A 17,478-nucleotide genomic window follows, 5' to 3' on the forward strand; every position below is an offset into this window, starting at 1 on the left:
CTGTTAAGGGTGTACCCACTTTTCCTAATGTGTCTGCCCCTCTCTTCTTCATCTCTGAATATTGGCTTCCTTAGAGACCATTTGCCAACCTCGGGCACAGGTGCCAGCCGCCTGGGATGGCCGTTGTGTGTTCCTGATGTCAGGTCGCAGAGATGGGGGTGAGTGGGTCTCTAGCAGGTGGTAAGATGGAGCCAGTGGTGTTTCCAGGTAGAAAATGACTAGCATGGTGACCTAGAGCAGGGTGCCAGGCTAATGGGTAATGGCATTGAGTGGAGATGCTTACCCAAGCAGAGACCACTGGGCCTCAGGAAGGGTCTGATTACCATTGGCCAGCACGGGGCCTGGAAAATGGCCCTCAGAACTGAGAGCTCTATGCCAAGGCTGGGCAGTAGGCTGGCTTTGCTGACCACAAGGTGTTCCTGTGTGTATATGCCACCATCAGAGTGTTCATTTGATACCAACGAACCCGACTCGTATCCAGACGCTGCATCCAGACTGGACAAGGAGCCAAAGTACCCTGGCCACTGTCTATGTGACATGCCCAGTGGCGCTGTCCCAGGGGTTTGGGGAAATTCCGTCCTATCAACCTTTTTGAACCTAACTTCAGGGGAACTGATTGGCCAGGACGCAGACAGACTGCTGACCCTGGACACAGCAAATCAGATTCCAGAATTCAAGGGAGGAGGGCAGACCCCTCAGCCCCTCCGTTCTGAATTTCTTCTCCCACAGCACCCCTTGGCCTCTCTGCCCCACTCCCCACCCCTCCAGGGCTGCACCCACCAGTACCCAGGGCTAGTGATCCCTGTTGATGGCCATAGAGGCCAGGCTGGGCCAAGGTAGGAGATACCAGCATCAGGGAAACAGAGGGGAGGTGGTGACTGGAGCTCCCATCTTCTGAGATATCCTCAGAAGCCCTGAGAAGATTTTCTGGTGAGTCAGGCAGCCCCTAGGGCAGAGACCTTGGTGGGGCTACACAGAGGACAGAGCCTGCTGTCATCCTGTCACCCATCTCCCACGCTGTGCTTGGGAGTGCTCTGCCCCTCACAGCACAGGGCCACTCTTCTGTAAGTCTGGCCTCAGAGATGGACAGAGAGGGAACACACTTGGTCTCCAAAAGTTGTCTGGATTCCTTTTGAGTGGAATGGATGGGAGTCTGAAGAGATTGGGGGATGAATGAACAAAGGAATGGAAGAATGGATGGATGCATGGATGGATGGATGTTTGTGTGGATGGATGGATGGATGGGTGGATGGGTGGATGGAGGGATGGATGGTTGGATGAATGGTTGGATGTATGGACAGATGGTTGAATGGATGGATACATGCATGTATGGTTGGATGGATGAATGATGCATGGATGCATGCATGGTTTGATGGATGCATGGATAGACGGATGGGTAGGTGGATTGATGGGTGGACGCACAGATGCATGGATGGATGGATGGGCGGGTGTATAAATGGATGAATGGATGGATGGGTGGTTGGATGGATGGATGCTTGCATGCTTGGATGGATGGATTGATGGATGACGAACCAATGGAGAATACACGAATGAATCAGTGAGTACACACACCAAGCATGGAGGCCCTGCAAGAACCTGGAAGGCCATACCTCCCATGAACTGAGGACTTTGATTCAGCACCCCGAACCTGCAGCCCAGGTGAGAACAGCAGTGACAGATCCCCCATGGCTTATCACTGGAAATAAACCTTTGGAAGAACGCAAAACTGACAGGGACCCAGAATATGCTCTAAGATGCCTTTAATGTCCCTGTGGCCATGCAGACCTAGGACTCCATCCCTCAGTCTCCAGAGGAAGAGGATCTGCTGGGAAAGCCAGGAGCATCTTCACCTATTTCTGCTCACAGGTGCTGTTTAGGAGGTTGAACTGGGTATACCATGGTCGTACATCCACAATGAAAGTGCAGTTTGCCTGAAAAAGCAATCATAAGATATCAAATCAGACCCATGTGACAATAGAGTACTGAGCACCAAGGACTTACGAGGAGCTCCAGTCACATTAAAACTAAAGAAGAAAGAAACGCAAAATCGAACCATGGCCTAGGGTCTGGCTTGGGAGCTCAAGTCTCCCCCAGGATGATGGAGGACAGGGCTCCGGAGGGGTGCCTGGTGGGGCTGTCACCTGCCCCTCAGAGCCCACCACCTTGGGGCACATGATGCTGCTTGAAGGGCCTCTGCCCCAGGAGTTCTGGGGAAGCCAGCAGGCTGCCCAGGAGATGGTCCAGAGGGCACTCCTACCCAGCAGCACCTACAAACCCACCCCAAGAGGAGGCTCCCGCATGGGTGGGGTCAGGGGACACCAGTCCACTGAGACCGTCACCCTGACTGAGGCCCCTCCCCAGGGTCTCAGTCCAAGGTCAGTCCCTAGGATAGTGACAGAGGCCTGACTACCCGGGGCTTGTCCTTGCTGCCCAGGAGACCAGAGGGAAGGGTGGGTGACCAGCAAGTGCAACAGAAGCACGCGCGCTCGCGAGCGCGCACACACACACACACACACACACACACATCCAGAAGAATCAGAGCACAAGAAGGAGGGGCCACCCAAGGTTTTAGGAAGCTGGAGGCCGGACAGGGGAGGTTCCAGCCAGGGGGAAGGGCATGGGATGGGGACTGGGAGAATCTGGTGGCCCCCCCAGGCTGTGAGCACAGGGCCCCACTCGCTGCTGTACCAGGAGCCTCTCTGTTTGGGGAGCTGGGGTCTGGCGGGGAGGGCCCTGGACCCAGCCTTCAGCCCCAGGGTCATCCTGACAACTTCCAAGCCCCTTCCCACAGACCCTCGGTGACATGCTTTTTCATTCTCAGAAGGTTTGTGAAGCTTTGTGTTGATTTTATTCTCAGACCGTTTTCTTCTCTGGGCCTTCTTGCAAGGGGCAGTTGTCAATGTCTTCATCATGCTTTTTACAAATCGTGCGGCCCAGCTTCAGGTCCATTAAATATATCCACGTGAACTTCTGTTAAGGAGAGATGTGGAAACGCCCATGAACTACTGACTTTGCAACATTAAGAAAACCACAGAATCAAATAGAAAATTCACACATGCCTATAAACAGGGACCCCTAGATACTCTTCTCCTATTTTTCTTATTTTTCAATTTATTTATTACTTTACTATTTCATTTTAATTTTCCACCTTTCTTACACAAAGACGTCCCGGACTGCAGGTCCAGCCTGCCTTCCCTCCCAGGCCACCGCTCCTGATGGCTCATGCCTAGGAGCCACCTCATTGGTAAATGGTGGGGGGTGGGGGAGCACATCCCCGGATGGGGGGGACCCGAGGCTGAGAGAACTGGCACAGCAGCCGTGAGCAGAGACCCCACCCTCCATGGCATCAAATACACAGGCACCTCGCCTTCTAGAAAGGGTGATGGGATGCTGATCCACTGAGCTGAACCAGGACAGGGAGGGGGCTAGACATGCTGTCCCTCCTGGGGGTGGGTGGGGCCCTGCAGCATCAAGGGTTCCCCTTGCAAATTTTCCTCCAGGTGCAGCCCAGGTAGTCTTCAGGTTTCTCTAAGAGGTTATGACCCTTTAGGAATCCCTATCGGCTTGAGGGGCCTGAAAACCCAGGAAGGAGTCAACTAGGAGAGGAAGGGAGCCAGAGACCTATAGCGGGGAGGGGTTCACCTCCACTGCACAGACCTGGAACCGTCCAGCATGCTGCCTTCCTGAGGGACCCCGGAAGCTCGCAGCTGATGCCACCAGCCACACACTCACACTCATGTGCAGACATGCATGCTCACACTCATGCACACGCTCAGACACAGGAATCCCTGAAGCTGATGCCACCAGCCACACACACTCATGCACATGCACACTCAGGCACACCCACAGCCCCTTGCACCGCCACAACTTCCTGGGGTAGGATGGGCTTGGGGCGGGGGCAGCCGCGACCACATTGATGCACGAGGGACCTTCAGCCTCCCTGGCTGCAGGGCTGGGGTGCAGTCCCGGGAAAGGGCAGCCAGTCAAGAAAGGTGGTCAGGAGAGGGAAGCCAGGCTGTCTGTGCAGTCCCTTCTTGAGTGTGTGCAGAAGGGGACCTCACCTCAGAGCCTTGCTGACAGGGGCTGGCTGGAGCTAGCCTTCGAGCCTGGGGTTGGGCCTGGGCTCCCGAAGGCTGGACAACAGTTATTCCAGTGAAGGAGGCAGGGGCGGGAAAGCTCTCTCCCACCAGATGCTAATGACCCCCTCCTCAAGCCCCCCCCCCCCCCCCCGCCGATGCTTTGAACCCACAGCCTCCTCACCTTCCAAACCGCCTTGGGGACCCTGACGTTGGTAGCTCTGCCCGGCCACCTTCACATCTCCCAGCCCTCCCCCAGCTGTCCACATCGTGCTCGGGGCAGAGGCCCGGAATCCGTGCCTTGTTCTCCTCTCTCGCAAGCACAACCACCCCCACGTGGACTCAGAAGCCGGCTCTTTTTCTGGCTCCCCGCAACCAGGGCCCAGCTCCTGTACCCTGGTCCCAGGCTGGGGGGACCCACTGCACCCACAGCATCCAGAGAGATGCAGGCCAAAGCTCTTCCCCCGAGTCCCCACTGCTCCAAGGGTAACAGCCCAGCTCCAGCCCCTCCCCCATATACCTGCATTTCTGAGTCTCCCTTTCTGCCACATGGGCCCACAGACTCTCAGGCTGGCCCCGATAGGCATGTGGGGCTCCTCCTGGTCCAGGGCCCTCTCTGGGCTGCCTGCCCCTCCCATCCGCAAACCTGCAAGAGTCCATTCTGAAGACGGCCATGGCCCTGCGGTCCTCCGCCGACCGCTTTCATCCCTCTCATCCACTGTATCACCAGCAGCTTGGGGGCCTGCCTGCCTCTCCTCACCAGCAGAACAGCTCCACGAGAACACACCCTGACCGTCTCTGTCTCCTGCCCAGGCCCGGACCTATGGTGGCCACGCAGGCAAGGGCAAAGCCTGCCTGCCTCCAGGCTGGCATCACTGGCAGCTGAGACCTAAGGTCAGCCCTGCTCTGTGATCCTGCCCTTTCTGGCTTCAGTTGGGCACTGCTCCCCTCTGTTCCCTCCTCACCTGTCCCTCTGCTTCCCTCTCCTTCCCCCCTGCTCCATATGTTAAGAAAACACATCAGAAACTTGGAGCCCTTCTGAAGTATGGGGTGTTTTCAAGCCTCATGTACCGAATCGAAACATCCTTCTCTCTTTCCTGCAGATCAAGGACACATCCTCCTGGCCCGGCTTCAGGGGGCAGGTGGGGTGGCAGAGAGGGAGCCCTGTCCCCCCCCCCCCCAATCCCGTCCTCTCACCTTGCGCTGGCTCCTCCCCACCCACAGCAGCTTGTAAGCGTACTCATCTGGCTGATGCTGGTTGAAGTGAAACACAGCAAACTCCACACAGATGCTGAAGTAATCCATGGTTTTACTAATGTCCTCGAAGTTCCAGCTGCAGACATGGGGCCCCAGGAACAGGACCCCCAGGAGCAGAGGCACCTTTGGTGACATGCTGTCCAGCTCAGCCTGCAGGCCAGCAGCGCTCGGGTGAGGGGGTGGCTGCTATCACGGGGCTGCCTTCCCCAAGCCACAGCCCACGCAGCCCTGCCCCTCGCAGCCCTGTGCCCTCTGCCGGCTCCCCATCCCTGTCCCTACTGTCATCACCAGACAGAAGGCAGAGCAGGAGTCACAATTTCCAGCTCTTCTCACCTAAGGCTGGGACACAAAAACACACATGTGGCAGGCTCTGGTCCCTCACAGGCTCTGGGTGAGGGTCTCGAGCCCACCGTGCTTGCCCTCACAGAGGTGCCTCCCAGCAGTCCTGGCAGAGTCAAGGCAGCTTTAAGGAATAGCATTGGGCCCTGAGTCCTGGGCAGCTGAGGGGAAAGCCTGGTCTACTCTGACCTTGGCCTCAGCTCAGAACCTCAGGGAGCATCGGGGCCAGGGTACCATCCTCTCAACCCCCAGTACCTGCCAACCTGCTTGCCAGTGGGCCTGGCCATGCTTGGCAGTAGGGAGAGGGTTTCTAATGAATGGATGGGTGCATGATGGATGCGGTGGATGACTGGTAGATATAATACACACACACACACACGGAAGAATCAGAGCACAGGAGGGAGCGGCCACAGTGAGAAGAGCATCTGTCCGGGTCTGAGGTCTCAGGAAGCTGGAGGCCAGGACTAGGGAGGCTCTGCCTGGGGGGAAGGGCACTTGGGGGCTGGGGGGACTCTGGTGGGCCCCTGGGCTCTGAGCACAGGGCCCTGCTCCCTGCTATGCTCAGAGTCTCTCTGTCCGGGGGTTAGGGGAAGCCTGGGAGCTTCCAGAGAGGGGTCAGGTCTGTGGCTTCCCCAAGCTCCTCCCATAGGCACCATGTGAGATAAAGGAAACCTATGCATGGTCTCTGGCAGGATTCCTGGCACAGAGCACCTGAATCTCTGTGCAGTCCTCAGGGATGAGACGACGAGGAACACCTTTTGTTCTGTGGAGGTGACTCAGGGGGGCTCCTGGGGGCTGGTCCCCAGAAAGACCAAGACATCCTTAGGAGTGTGGACTTTTCAGCCCCGCCGCAGCCTCCAGAGGGGAGGAGGGCTGGACGCAGAGTGAATAATTCCCGAGGCCTCGTGAGGTTGCATCCATGGAGCCCAGGAATGTGGGGTCCAGAGCTTCCAGGTGGCGAGTGCATCCATTTGGGGGTGATGCACCCCAACTCCATGGGACAGAAGTTCCGTGCTTGGGACCCTCCCAGGCCCAGCCATATGGATCTGGGTCTCTGCATCCGGCTGTTCATCTGTACCCTTTGCTGTGTCCTTTATAAGATGGGAAATATGAATGCTTCACTGAGCTCCATGAGCCCCTCTAGCAAATTAACCAAACCTGAGGAGCCTCCAGGGACCTCTTAACCTGCTTCAGCATCTGCAAGGAGTAGGAGCCACCTGGTAGGCCTGAACCTTCAGCCTATGAGAACCAATGCCATCCCCAGCTAATTATCTGGTTCCCTGGAGTTGTTGGGTAGGAAAAACCCGGATATTTGGTGACTAGAAGGGTTAGGAGCGAGGCGCGCTATGTGTGGGGGACAGGTGGGGCTGCCGGTGTCCCTAATTCATCCTCTTTTCATAGTAGTTTCTTTCTCAGAAAATTCATGATGCTTGGGGATTGACTTATTCTCAAACCTTTTTTCCCTCCGGCGCTTCTTGCAAGGGGCAGTTATCAATGCCTTTGTCGTGTTTTTTCACAAACCGTGCAGCCTAGCTCCAGGTCCATTAAAAATACCATTGTCCAGCCCTGTCAAGGAGAAATTATAATTATAAAAATATTCCCTTTTCATGAGTGATGAAAAGGCAGAGAATCAAGTAGAAAAGTTGACATAGACAAGAATATGTAAATAAATAGGACACAAACTCTGTGCCATTTGTCTATAAGCACATCCCCAAAAAGATGTCCCTGAGTGCAGGTCCAGCCTGCCTTCCTTCCGCTGCGACCGCTCCCTTGGGGACCTCACCTTAGGAGCCACATCACTGGTCTCTGGGGGGTGCAAAGGGTCGTGTCCTGGGATGGGGCCGAGAGTGCAGGTACAACAGCCCTGAGCCGAGACCCTGCCCTCCATGGCATCAGATACATGGGGCACCACCCCTTCTAGAGAGGGCAATGGGATCGGGTCCACTGAACCGCCAGACCAGCCCTGTCCTTCGTGGGGCAGCATCCTGACCAGGTTGGGGCGGGGGCTGGACGCGCTGTCTCTCCTGGGGGGCTGCGGCACCAAGGTCTCCCCTGGCAAACTCTGCTCCTAGTGGGTGTTTGGGAACTGGGCATGACTCCTGGTGGTCGTCAGGTTTCTCTAAGAGGTTTTGACCCTTTAGGATGCCCTGCCTGCTCAGGGAGAGGGGCTGAAAACCTGGGAAGGATTCAACTAGGAGAGGAAGGGAGCCAGAGACCTCTGGTGGATGGGGGGGCTCGCCTCCATTGCACAGACTGGGAACCGTCCTGCACGCTGGCTTCCTGAGGGGCTGGGGAACCCCACAGCTGATGCCACCAGCCACACACTCACACTCACTCACTCACATGCATAATCATGCATACACACACTCACATGCACACACTCATGCACACACTCAGGCACGGAATCCCTAAAGCTGATGCCACCAGTGTGCGCACACACACACTCACACACACACATACTCACACACACTCAGGCTCGCCAAGCCTCTTGCACAGCTGCCACACCCTGGGCAAGAATAGGCTCCGGGCTGGGGCAGCCTCAGGCACACTTATGCTGGAGGGACCTTGGCCTCCCCAGGTGCAGGGCTGGGGTGCAGCCCAGGGAAGGGGCAGCCAACCAGGAAATGCAGGCAGGAGAGGGAAGCAGGGCATCTGTGCAAGGAGCGAACGCCCTCCAGTCCCTTTCTGGGCGACCTCAGTTCAGAGCCCTGCTGACAGAGGCTGGCTGGGGCTGGCCTTCAAAGCTGGGGTTGGGCCTGGGCTCCCAACGGCCACTCACCTTTTGCTGGGCTCACCCACCTCCTGCAACTTGTAGGCGTGCCCTTCCTTATTGAACTAAGCCGTGGTGAACTCCACAGACAACTTGGTTCTTACTAACGTCTATGGATTCCTTGTGAGTTGTCCAGATGTGAATGCCCAGTACAGTGAACCCCAGGAGCAGAGGTGTCTTCAGGAACGTGCTTTCCGGCATCGGCACAGAGGACTGGCAGGGGGTGGAATGGGGGGCTCCCTAGCTCACCACCCATGTGGCCCTCCCTGCATCCCTGCCCTTCTGGCCTCCACTTTGCCCAGAGCCTCTGTCCAACTCCCCTCTGTCCCTTTCCTGTCCCTCCTTCTAGCACCACACAGGCAGAGCAGGGTCACATCCCCGTCCCTGGCACAGAAACCCTGGGCACAGGGGCATGCCGTGGCACACTCTATCCCCTCGTTTCCAGGGCTTCATCCTGAGAGACCCGATCGTGCAGGGACCTGAGTCACAATTGTGCCCTCAGGGCAGTGCAGGCAAGGGTGACCAGGGTGACATGGGTTCCTGGGAACGCTGGCGAGCCATTCCCTGGGCAGTGGAGGCAGCAGCCCAGCCTGCCCTCGACCTTGGCCAGAGCCAACACCACCCGCTGAGCCCACGGAGCACGGGGTGTGCGGCCAGCAGCGGGGGCGGCCAGGAGGCCCTGTCCTCTTCTCAGCCCTGATGGGAATTTCTAGCCTTGGTTGATGACCCAATTATCTTTTCTCTTATCTGCTTCCAGCTCAAGTCCTCTGAGGCAGAGAACATCTTATTACGCCTCGTCTTTGAAATGTGTTGCAACTGGTTTTGTTGCCCGGAATTTGGCCAGGATTCCACGGGATCTGGAAAAGACTGAATATTCTGTAGTTTGCAGGTGCAGAGTTTAGGGCATCTTCATACCTCAGACCTTCCACAGCTGACTCTCTCTACTTTGTTTTGTCTTATTGAGTTCGGTGGGTGTGGGTCTGTTTTTCTGTCCGTTGCTGAAAGATGTGTTCCAACCTCTCCCAGTGCACTTGACTGTGGATTTGTCTTTGTTTTCTCACAATTCCTGCTGTGTATGTAGGGTTCTGGCCTTAGATGCTTGTACAGATGGAACCATCAGTCCCTCGTCAGCAGTACCTTCACCCCAGTGAAGCCCCCACTCTGCAGTCGGCTTTGACATCAGAGGAGCTGCGTCTGTGTTGTTCCCAGTAGCGTTTCCACGACGTGTCCTTATCCATCTTTGTACTTGCAGACGGTGCCTTAATTAAGCCATGACTTTGTAAGCAGCAAATAGTTTTTTAAAATAAGCCTAACATGCTTTCAGGTGGAGAAGCGATCTCTTTTGCAAAGACTCCTATTACCCATCATCATGGGTAGGTTTGGGTTCAAATCTACCACGTTACTGTGTTTTCTTTCCACCCCAACCTTCTCTGTTCCTCCTTTTCTCCTTTCTTGTGTTCTTTTTGGCTCATTCAGGGCTCTTCCATTGTTCCATTTCTTCCTCTCAATGGCTTTATTTTTCCTGACTTTTTTTCTTTTAATGGTAACACTAGCAAGTGCAGTGAGCACCATTGACTTAGTTGAATCTGCTGTAAATTAGTACCTTTACCATTTCAAAGAAGGTGGGGGGACCTTGAAATATTACTGCTCCTAAACTCCCTTTTGCCTGTGTTATTGTCATATTCGAAAGCCCCTAGGACAATATGCTTGTCACCTTAGACACTCACTATTCACTTGCACTTAGCAACATGCCTAAATTCTGCTGGGCATCATTCCCTCAACACAACATTTCTCCCACAGGGACCATTTCCCTCCCCCTAAATAATTCTCCTAAGGATCTGGGGGTGTTGGTGGATATAGTTGATACATCTTTTCGTTTTTGAAAAAAAGCTGTTTTTTCACTAAACAAGTCTCTTTCCACGACAGCCCCTCATTCTGCAGTTTCAGCCGAGACTCCCTACTCTCTCCTCCTGATTTTTTCTGTGGAGATGGAGAAAGGGACACAGACTGAGCAGTGATGCCCAAGCCTCTGAAAGCTGAGAGAGGCAAGGAAATGGTTCTTCCCTGGCGTCTCGGGAAGGAGCACAGACCTGCCAAATGTGTGGTTTGAGGACCTCCCATCTCCAGAGGCGCGAGATAATAAATGCATGTTGTTTAAAGCTACTGTTGGTAACTAGTTATGAAGCCACAGGAAACTAACAAGCTGCAGAGGGAGGTCAGCACCATGGGGGCTGGGAGCCTGGGAAGGGACCTGTGCGGAATCCCGCCAGGAGCTCTGAGGCTGGAGCTTCTGTCCCCCCTTCCTCTTCTCATCCAGACCTGGAAGGTCCAGGATGGGGGTGGAGAGACAAAGGGAGAAAGACAGAGAAGCCCTCTGAGCTCTGGGCAGCTGAAGAGCCCAGCTCTGGGTGCTGAACTGAGGCTGTGAGTGCTGTCCCAGGGCCTGGGAGGGTCTCAAGGATGAATGGCGCAACCAGTTACCATCCATAGGGACAGCGGGACATGATCACAGCTTCCCCTAAAGCACACCCTCCCTTTACTAGGGAGCATCCGCTTCTCCGGAGCCCAGGCATCTCCCACAGCTAAGCTGTATTTGCAGGAGGAAGACACCAAACTTGGGGCTTGTGGGAGACCTTGGTCCAGCCAGCCAGGCAGCGGGGGGAGATGACCAGAGGAAAGTCCCAAAAAGATGTGGGGCTCATGGCCCATCCTTCTCCTTCAGCCCCGGGTCCAGCGCCCCCGTGTCCCTGTCGCTTCCTGCTGCTCCAGGCCTCCCACGGTGTGGCTGGGCCAAGCTCAATGGACGGAAGTCCCTGGTCTGGCTCCACCCGGACCTGCCGGGCAGCGGGAGGGGCCTGGCTGCGGAAGGAGCAATCCACCAGAGAGAAAGGGTTCGCCTGGGTGTGCACGGGAGATGAGAAACCTGTGAGGAGGGTGTGGCAGGCAGGCTGGGCCCTGCTCTCCCCACAGGTCATTGGGCTGCAGCTCGAGAGCCAGGAGGACAGCCGTGCGCGTCAGCTGCCTGGGCTGCCTTAAACCCACCAGGCAGCCCAGCCCTGGTGGGGCTTCCTCCCCAGCTGAGCAGCCATGGCCAGACCCCAGAAGGGCCCCCGGCTGCTGCTGGCCATCGTAGGGGCCCTGGTGGCCCTCAGCTACCAAACAAAGAAGAAGAGCTTCATCCACGTCCAGGAGCTGCCTGTGTCCGATCCCTTCGTGGTCACCGCCCTGGATTTTGTGAGCAAGGAGTTCAACAAGAAGAGTGAGGACAAGTACAATTTCCGGATCGTGCGTGTCCTTAAGGCCGTGCAAGTGGTCAGTGTCCCCCTCCCCTGGCAGCCCGGACACTGTGGGCTTGAGGCAGCCATGCAGCAAACTCAGCCCCATAGTCTGAAGTGGGCATGCGTTTAGCCTAAGAGAGCAGAAGCTCCCTGGCATGGGTAAAGTGGAGCCACGTCACCAAAACCCAGGGCCAGGCCCAAGGGCCCAATCCTCCTGCTGCCTGGGTGAGGGCCTCCTGGAGCCGGGCCACCTCTCAGGTGCACGTTGGGGTCCTTTCCTGCGGGGCAGCATGCAGGACTGCTGCTGAGATGGGTCCCCTCGGAGCCTAGGCTGGAGTCTCAGCCCTTGACAAACATTTCACAAAACGTGGGTGACCCAAGGGTGCCCTGCTCATGGGGCAGCTTCCGGGGGGTCTGCTCCAATGGCCAAGGGGAATGGGAGGCTGATGGAAGGTAGAGGGGCCTGGGGTCTGCCCAGGCTGACCCTGGGCCCAGGCAGCACAGGAGGAATCTCCACCCCCAGAAGCTGCAGAGAAAGGGAGGTGGTCCTGAGGTCCTGCCCTGGCCCCACAGCTGACCAACCACATAGAGTACCGCCTGAACCTGGAGATGCAAAGGACCGTCTGCCCCAAGGCAGAGAGGAACAACTGCACCTTCCAGGAAGGGGAGCTGTACAAGGTACCAACCAAGAACAGGTTCCCTGGGGCTTGGGGATGAGGAGGGGTGGACTGGCTGGGGACAAACGAGCTCATCTGAGAAGAACCTGGGATCACACCTGGCCTCTCATGGCTTGAAACCGAAGGTGAGCATGACCAGGATCTTGCCTCTGGCAACAAGAGGAGGTGGGGGGGAGGTGGGGGGAGGAGGGGGAGGCAGGGGGAGGTGGCGTCCAAAGGAGTAGCCGAGGTGGCTGGGATTCGGAGGCAGAGGGCAGGGGGGACACCCTGGGGCTGAGAGAAGGAGCTGAGCCTGTAATATTTTAGCAGCGGGGTTGGGGTGGGGCTCCCTGGTGCACCCACTGAACATCTGAATAGCAGCCTGATGGGAACACAGGTTGCTGGGCTGCAGCCTCTGCTCTTTTCCTCCTGCAGTGTTCAGGTGAAGCAGAGGCGAGGCGGCAAGTGGGTTCGGAAATAGCTCAGCCAGGAGTTCCCCAGTGGCGCAGTGGGTTAAGGACCCAGTGTTATTCCTTTTGGGGCTCTGGTCATGGCTGTGGCACAGGTTCCAGCCCTGGCCCGGGAACTTCCCCGTGCTGGGGGCACACCTGAAAAAAAAGTTCAGCAGGTTGTGGGGTGGATCTGGCAGAGGACAAGCCTGCAGGTGTGTGACCTGCTGAGGAGCCACTGCCCCAATAGTGACTTCATGTCTACCCAGTGTCATTACGTCTGGGGAGAGTGGCTAGACCACCATCATTGCTGGTGGTGGATTATCACCGCGCACATGTCAGGCAGGGCCACGCGCTGAGGGACCTGAGGGTCTCAGTCCCACAGGCCTGCAAATCACTTCTCTTTATCCAGATGAATGAACAGGAGCGTGAAGCCATGAGCCCCTGGCCTAGAGTAGCCCTGATCTGGGTGCAGCTTTCTCGTGTGAGCGTTTATAGATTCCCCGCTTGCTTTCCATGTGTCCTGGTTTGGTGCATAGATTACATGGTCACCCTAGCTCTGATGGCTTGGATATTCAAGACACAGACGCGTCTCTGTCCACGGGCTCCCAGCTCCGTGGAGAATTCTTCAAACTCTAGCAAGTTAGACTTTTTCGGTTCTTCCCTGGAAAAGATTGTGAAATCTCTGAAAGGAATCATCGCCTATAACAGTAAAGTAAAATTAGAGACTCATTGATGTGAGAGATTAAATTGTGGAGTTGGCATTCAGAATCCTGTTTTAGGAGACATGCGAGTGTTTGCAACTCCCACCCCACCTCACCCTGCCCTCTTCCTCCCTCCTGGGAAGAGCCCGACAGCCACATCGCCCTAAGATGTGACAATACTGTGGGAGCAGAGAAAGTGAACAAGAAAGGGGTCTTGGGAGAGAACAGGGGAGGAGCAGGGAGGATGGACGAAGGGTGGATGGAAGGATGGAGGAAGGAAGGATAGGAGGAGGGAACGAGAAGGGGTATTGGGCGGGAGGAAGGTGAAAGGAAGGCAGGAGAGATGGGGGAGGGGGGAGGGGACAGGGAGGGTAAGTGACGAGGACAGCACGTGAGTAGAAAGGAAAAGGAAGAATCAGTCCTTCCCACGGTGGTGAGGCGGGAAGACCCTATTTCATCTCTGATTCTAACCACAAGCAGTGGGGACATTCGGTGACTTGATCTCCGCAGTAAGGCTCTCAAATCATCGAAATCGAGACCCAGGCGGCCACACCTGTGGGCTGGAGGCAGGTGGCAGTGCCATTTCCCCCCATGTGTCTTAGACCAGCTTCTTTCCCCTTTAAAATATTCACCCGGCATGTTGATCTTCTTCACCTTTGGTTTTGTTTTTTTAGAAAATCGATTGCTTCTTCTCAGTGTTTGCTGTCCCCTGGTTTGAAAAGTATAAAATTCTGACCAAAAACTGCACCGATGGCTAGGTGTCCCGGAGCTCGGCGGGCAGTCTCCGTGTGTACAAGTGTCCTGCACCAAGAAGGGGCTCTCCATGTGAAAAAATAAATGTTAGTCAGTTTCTTCTCTTAATGCTTTGAATGCTTCTGGTTCCACTCTTTTCCCCCTAATTCTTCAGCCCCCAGTAATATGATCTGAGTGTCTCCTGGGGCCCAGATGAGGTGATGTGTGGAATTCTTGGCCTTGCAGCCCTTTCCTTCATGATAGCAGAGCTTATTAAACCTCATCCTCACATCAAGTAGAACTCTTTAGATTTTAAAAAGAAAAGATGAGAGAGTTCCCATTGTGGCGCAGCAGGAACGAATCCGACTAGTATCCATGAGGATGCAGGTTCGATCCCTGGCCCCACTCGGTGGGTCAGGGATCCAGCGTTGCCATGAGCTGTGGTGTCAGTTGCAGACTCAGCTCGGATCCCGTGTTGCTGTGGCTGTGGTGTAGGCCAGCAGCTACAGCTCCGATTGGACCCCTAGCGTGGGAATTTCCACATGCCGCGGGGGCGGCCCTAAAAAGCAAAATCAATCAATCGATCAATAAAATGAGGAGAAGAGAAAAAGGAGGAGAATGAGGAAAGATGCTCCCATTACTTGGCTGAACAGCTAAGAGATATTGGCAGGAACGCCTGTTGTGATGTCTTCTTTGCCCAAAGTGGGAAATAGGGGACACAGGGAAGAGTGACAACGGTCACAGAAAAGAGCAGGGCCTCTTTTCTGACGAGAGTTAGGACGAGAGGCAGGCCCTGTTGTTGCAGACAAGCGCACTCTCTGGTATCAACGGCAGAATGAGACTCCCAACCCAGCATCAGCAACCATGGACCACAGCAGATGTCTTCCCAGACAGATTCCCCTCCCAGAATGGGCAGAGAGCACGTGGGCCCCTGTGGGACGCAATCCAGGGCTATGAGGCCCGTTTACACTGCCCAGACAGACCCATCACATAACTTCCTCCAGGACACGAAGAGAAGCTGGGGACGCGCCATTAAAGGGGCACCCTTTCCTGGGATGTCACATCAGCAGTGAGGAACAAGCACCCCCACAGCAGTTTGCTCCGGTATTTCCCACCACACCCCCAGGCTCACTTCCTCCGCGTGGTCTCAGATGGCTCCAGCGGATCATGGGCACATCAGCCCTCATTCCCATCCAGCAGGGAAAGGATGACCTGTTCCCAACGGATCAGGCAAAGGCCCTGGGGTTTAATACTGCTGGAGAATTCTGGGGACTCTGGGGAAACACACATGCTTGCATGGCACCCACCCACCTGCAGAGAGGGGGCCCAGGGCATTTCTCCAACAGCTCCGGCCAATTGCAGGCTGCAGGGTGGCCCCCCAATGGTACTGACTCCCAGGAACCTCCAGCCTGGGGTGGCTCAAGGTTGGAGCAAGCAGCTGGGCCTTCAGGACCACCAGTGCTGGCATTGTCGGGGACTGGAGCTGGTGCACAGAAAGGTGAGGTGAGAGGACACAGGCGGAACCCTGGGGGGGCACCGCATAGGCAAACTGTGAGCCGAGGTGACAGCAACCACCACATCCCCAGCTGCAGAAGCCAGAGCTCCAGGAGGACAATTTTTTCGACTTTCCTATTCCAAATCTCAGGAGTCCTCAAGGGCCCAGTTTCAGGGGAGGCTCCGTGAGAGCCTTACCACTAACTCTCTGGGAAACGCTCACCTGAGCTTCCTCAGCTTCAAATGAGCATGACAGGACCTGTCTCGATAGAGCGCTGTAAAGATGAAAGATGTTCCTGAATGGAGGTTGCTTAACACAATGCCCAACACACAGCAAATATTCCAGGAAACATGACTGACCAGTGAGAGTGCAGGCTGGGGTGGCTGTCTTTTAATACTGACCAGCCATGCTGCGCTCCTGGCATGTTGGCTTCTCATCTGGAAGCATGGAGAGAATAAAGGGAAAGGGGAACGTTTTGCTCATTGGTCTTGGATTTCTCAGCCTAGTGTGTCCTTGAATTTTTATTTTGAAACAACTGTAATTCATAGAAAGTTACAAAAACAGTACAGGGCAGAGTTCCCGTCGTGGCACAGTGGTTAATGAATCCGACTAGGAACCATGAGTTTGCATTGTTCCTTTGCTCAGTGGGTTAAGGATTCGGCATTGCCGTGAGCTGTGATGTAGGTTGCAGACGCTGCTCGGATCGCGCGTTGCTGTGGCTCTGGTGTAGGCTGGCGGTTACAGCTCTGATTCAACCCCTAGCCTGGGAACCTCCATATGCCACAGGAGCGGCCCAAGAAATGGCAAAAAAAAAAAAAAGACAAAAAAATAAAAAACAGTACGGGACATCTCCTTTACCCTTCCTCTCGCTCCCCCTATGGTGACACCCTTGTGATTCCAGAAAAATATCACAAGCAGGAAACTGATGTCGGCACACCGTACAAGGATGTCCTTCTGCCACATGTGTAGGTTTGTGCGGCCACAGCCAGGAAGTCATCCTTGATTTCCCTCCACGGTCATACCCCTCCCTTTACCATCTCAGACTCCCACCAACCACCAATTCATTCTCCATGTCTAGAACTGTGCCAATTCAAGCATGTTGTGTGGGTGGGATCATAGAGTGTGACCTCGGGGGATCCATCCCAGGTGTTTCAGGCATCAGTAGTTTGGTCCTTTTAACTGCTGAGCAGTGTCCACGGTGTACTCAGTACCACGGCCTAACTCCTTACCCATTGGTTGTTTTCAAGTTTGGAGCTTCTGTGAACAAGTGTGTAAGATTTAGGTGTGGACCTAAATTTTCGTTTCTCTAGGTTAAATGCCCAGGAATGCGATTGCTGCGTTCTATGGTAAAGTATATTTTAGGATTCTTTTTTTTTTTTTTTTAATAAACTGCCAAACTGTCTTCTAGAACGGGTATATGGTAATGTTTCTCTCTAGCCCCAGCGACAGTCTTTGCTCTGAGACCAGCTTTGTCCGATGTTAATAAAGGATCTCCCGCTTTCAATTCATGTTTGCAAAATAGAACTTTTTTTTACCCCTGTACTTTTTTTTTCTTCTTCAAGGGCTGCATTGCAGCATATGGAAGTTCCCACACTCGGGGTTGAGTCAGAGATGCAGCTGCTGACCTATGCCACAGCCACAGCAACATAGGATCTGAGCCACGTAGGTGACCTACACCACAGCTCACAGTGATGCTGGATCCCCAACCCAATGAGCAAGGCC

The 17,478-nt window shown here is 55.1% G+C and overlaps 2 protein-coding genes across 2 annotated transcripts; one reads left to right on the forward strand and one right to left on the reverse strand.

Annotated features, from left to right (window-relative positions):
* Window positions 1-1,753: 1,753 nt before the first annotated feature.
* LOC125122099 (probable cystatin-15) lies at window positions 1,754-5,489 on the reverse strand. Its single transcript, XM_047770354.1, has 3 exons — window positions 5,274-5,489; window positions 2,860-2,970; window positions 1,754-1,931 (listed from the first exon to the last, which is right to left on the reverse strand). Exons 1-3 carry the CDS (start codon window positions 5,466-5,468, stop codon window positions 1,851-1,853), a joined length of 387 nt encoding a protein of 128 aa, XP_047626310.1. The 5' UTR covers window positions 5,469-5,489; the 3' UTR covers window positions 1,754-1,850.
* A 5,893-nt stretch (window positions 5,490-11,382) lies between these two features.
* CST11 (cystatin 11) lies at window positions 11,383-14,350 on the forward strand. Its single transcript, XM_047770356.1, has 3 exons — window positions 11,383-11,754; window positions 12,294-12,398; window positions 14,204-14,350. The coding sequence occupies exons 1-3, from the start codon at window positions 11,530-11,532 to the stop codon at window positions 14,285-14,287; spliced, it is 414 nt and encodes a 137-aa protein (XP_047626312.1). The 5' UTR covers window positions 11,383-11,529; the 3' UTR covers window positions 14,288-14,350.
* The last annotated feature ends 3,128 nt before the right edge of the window (window positions 14,351-17,478 follow it).

The sequence above is a fragment of the Phacochoerus africanus genome, chromosome 3, assembly GCF_016906955.1.
Source record: "Phacochoerus africanus isolate WHEZ1 chromosome 3, ROS_Pafr_v1, whole genome shotgun sequence".
NCBI lineage: Eukaryota > Metazoa > Chordata > Mammalia > Artiodactyla > Suidae > Phacochoerus > Phacochoerus africanus.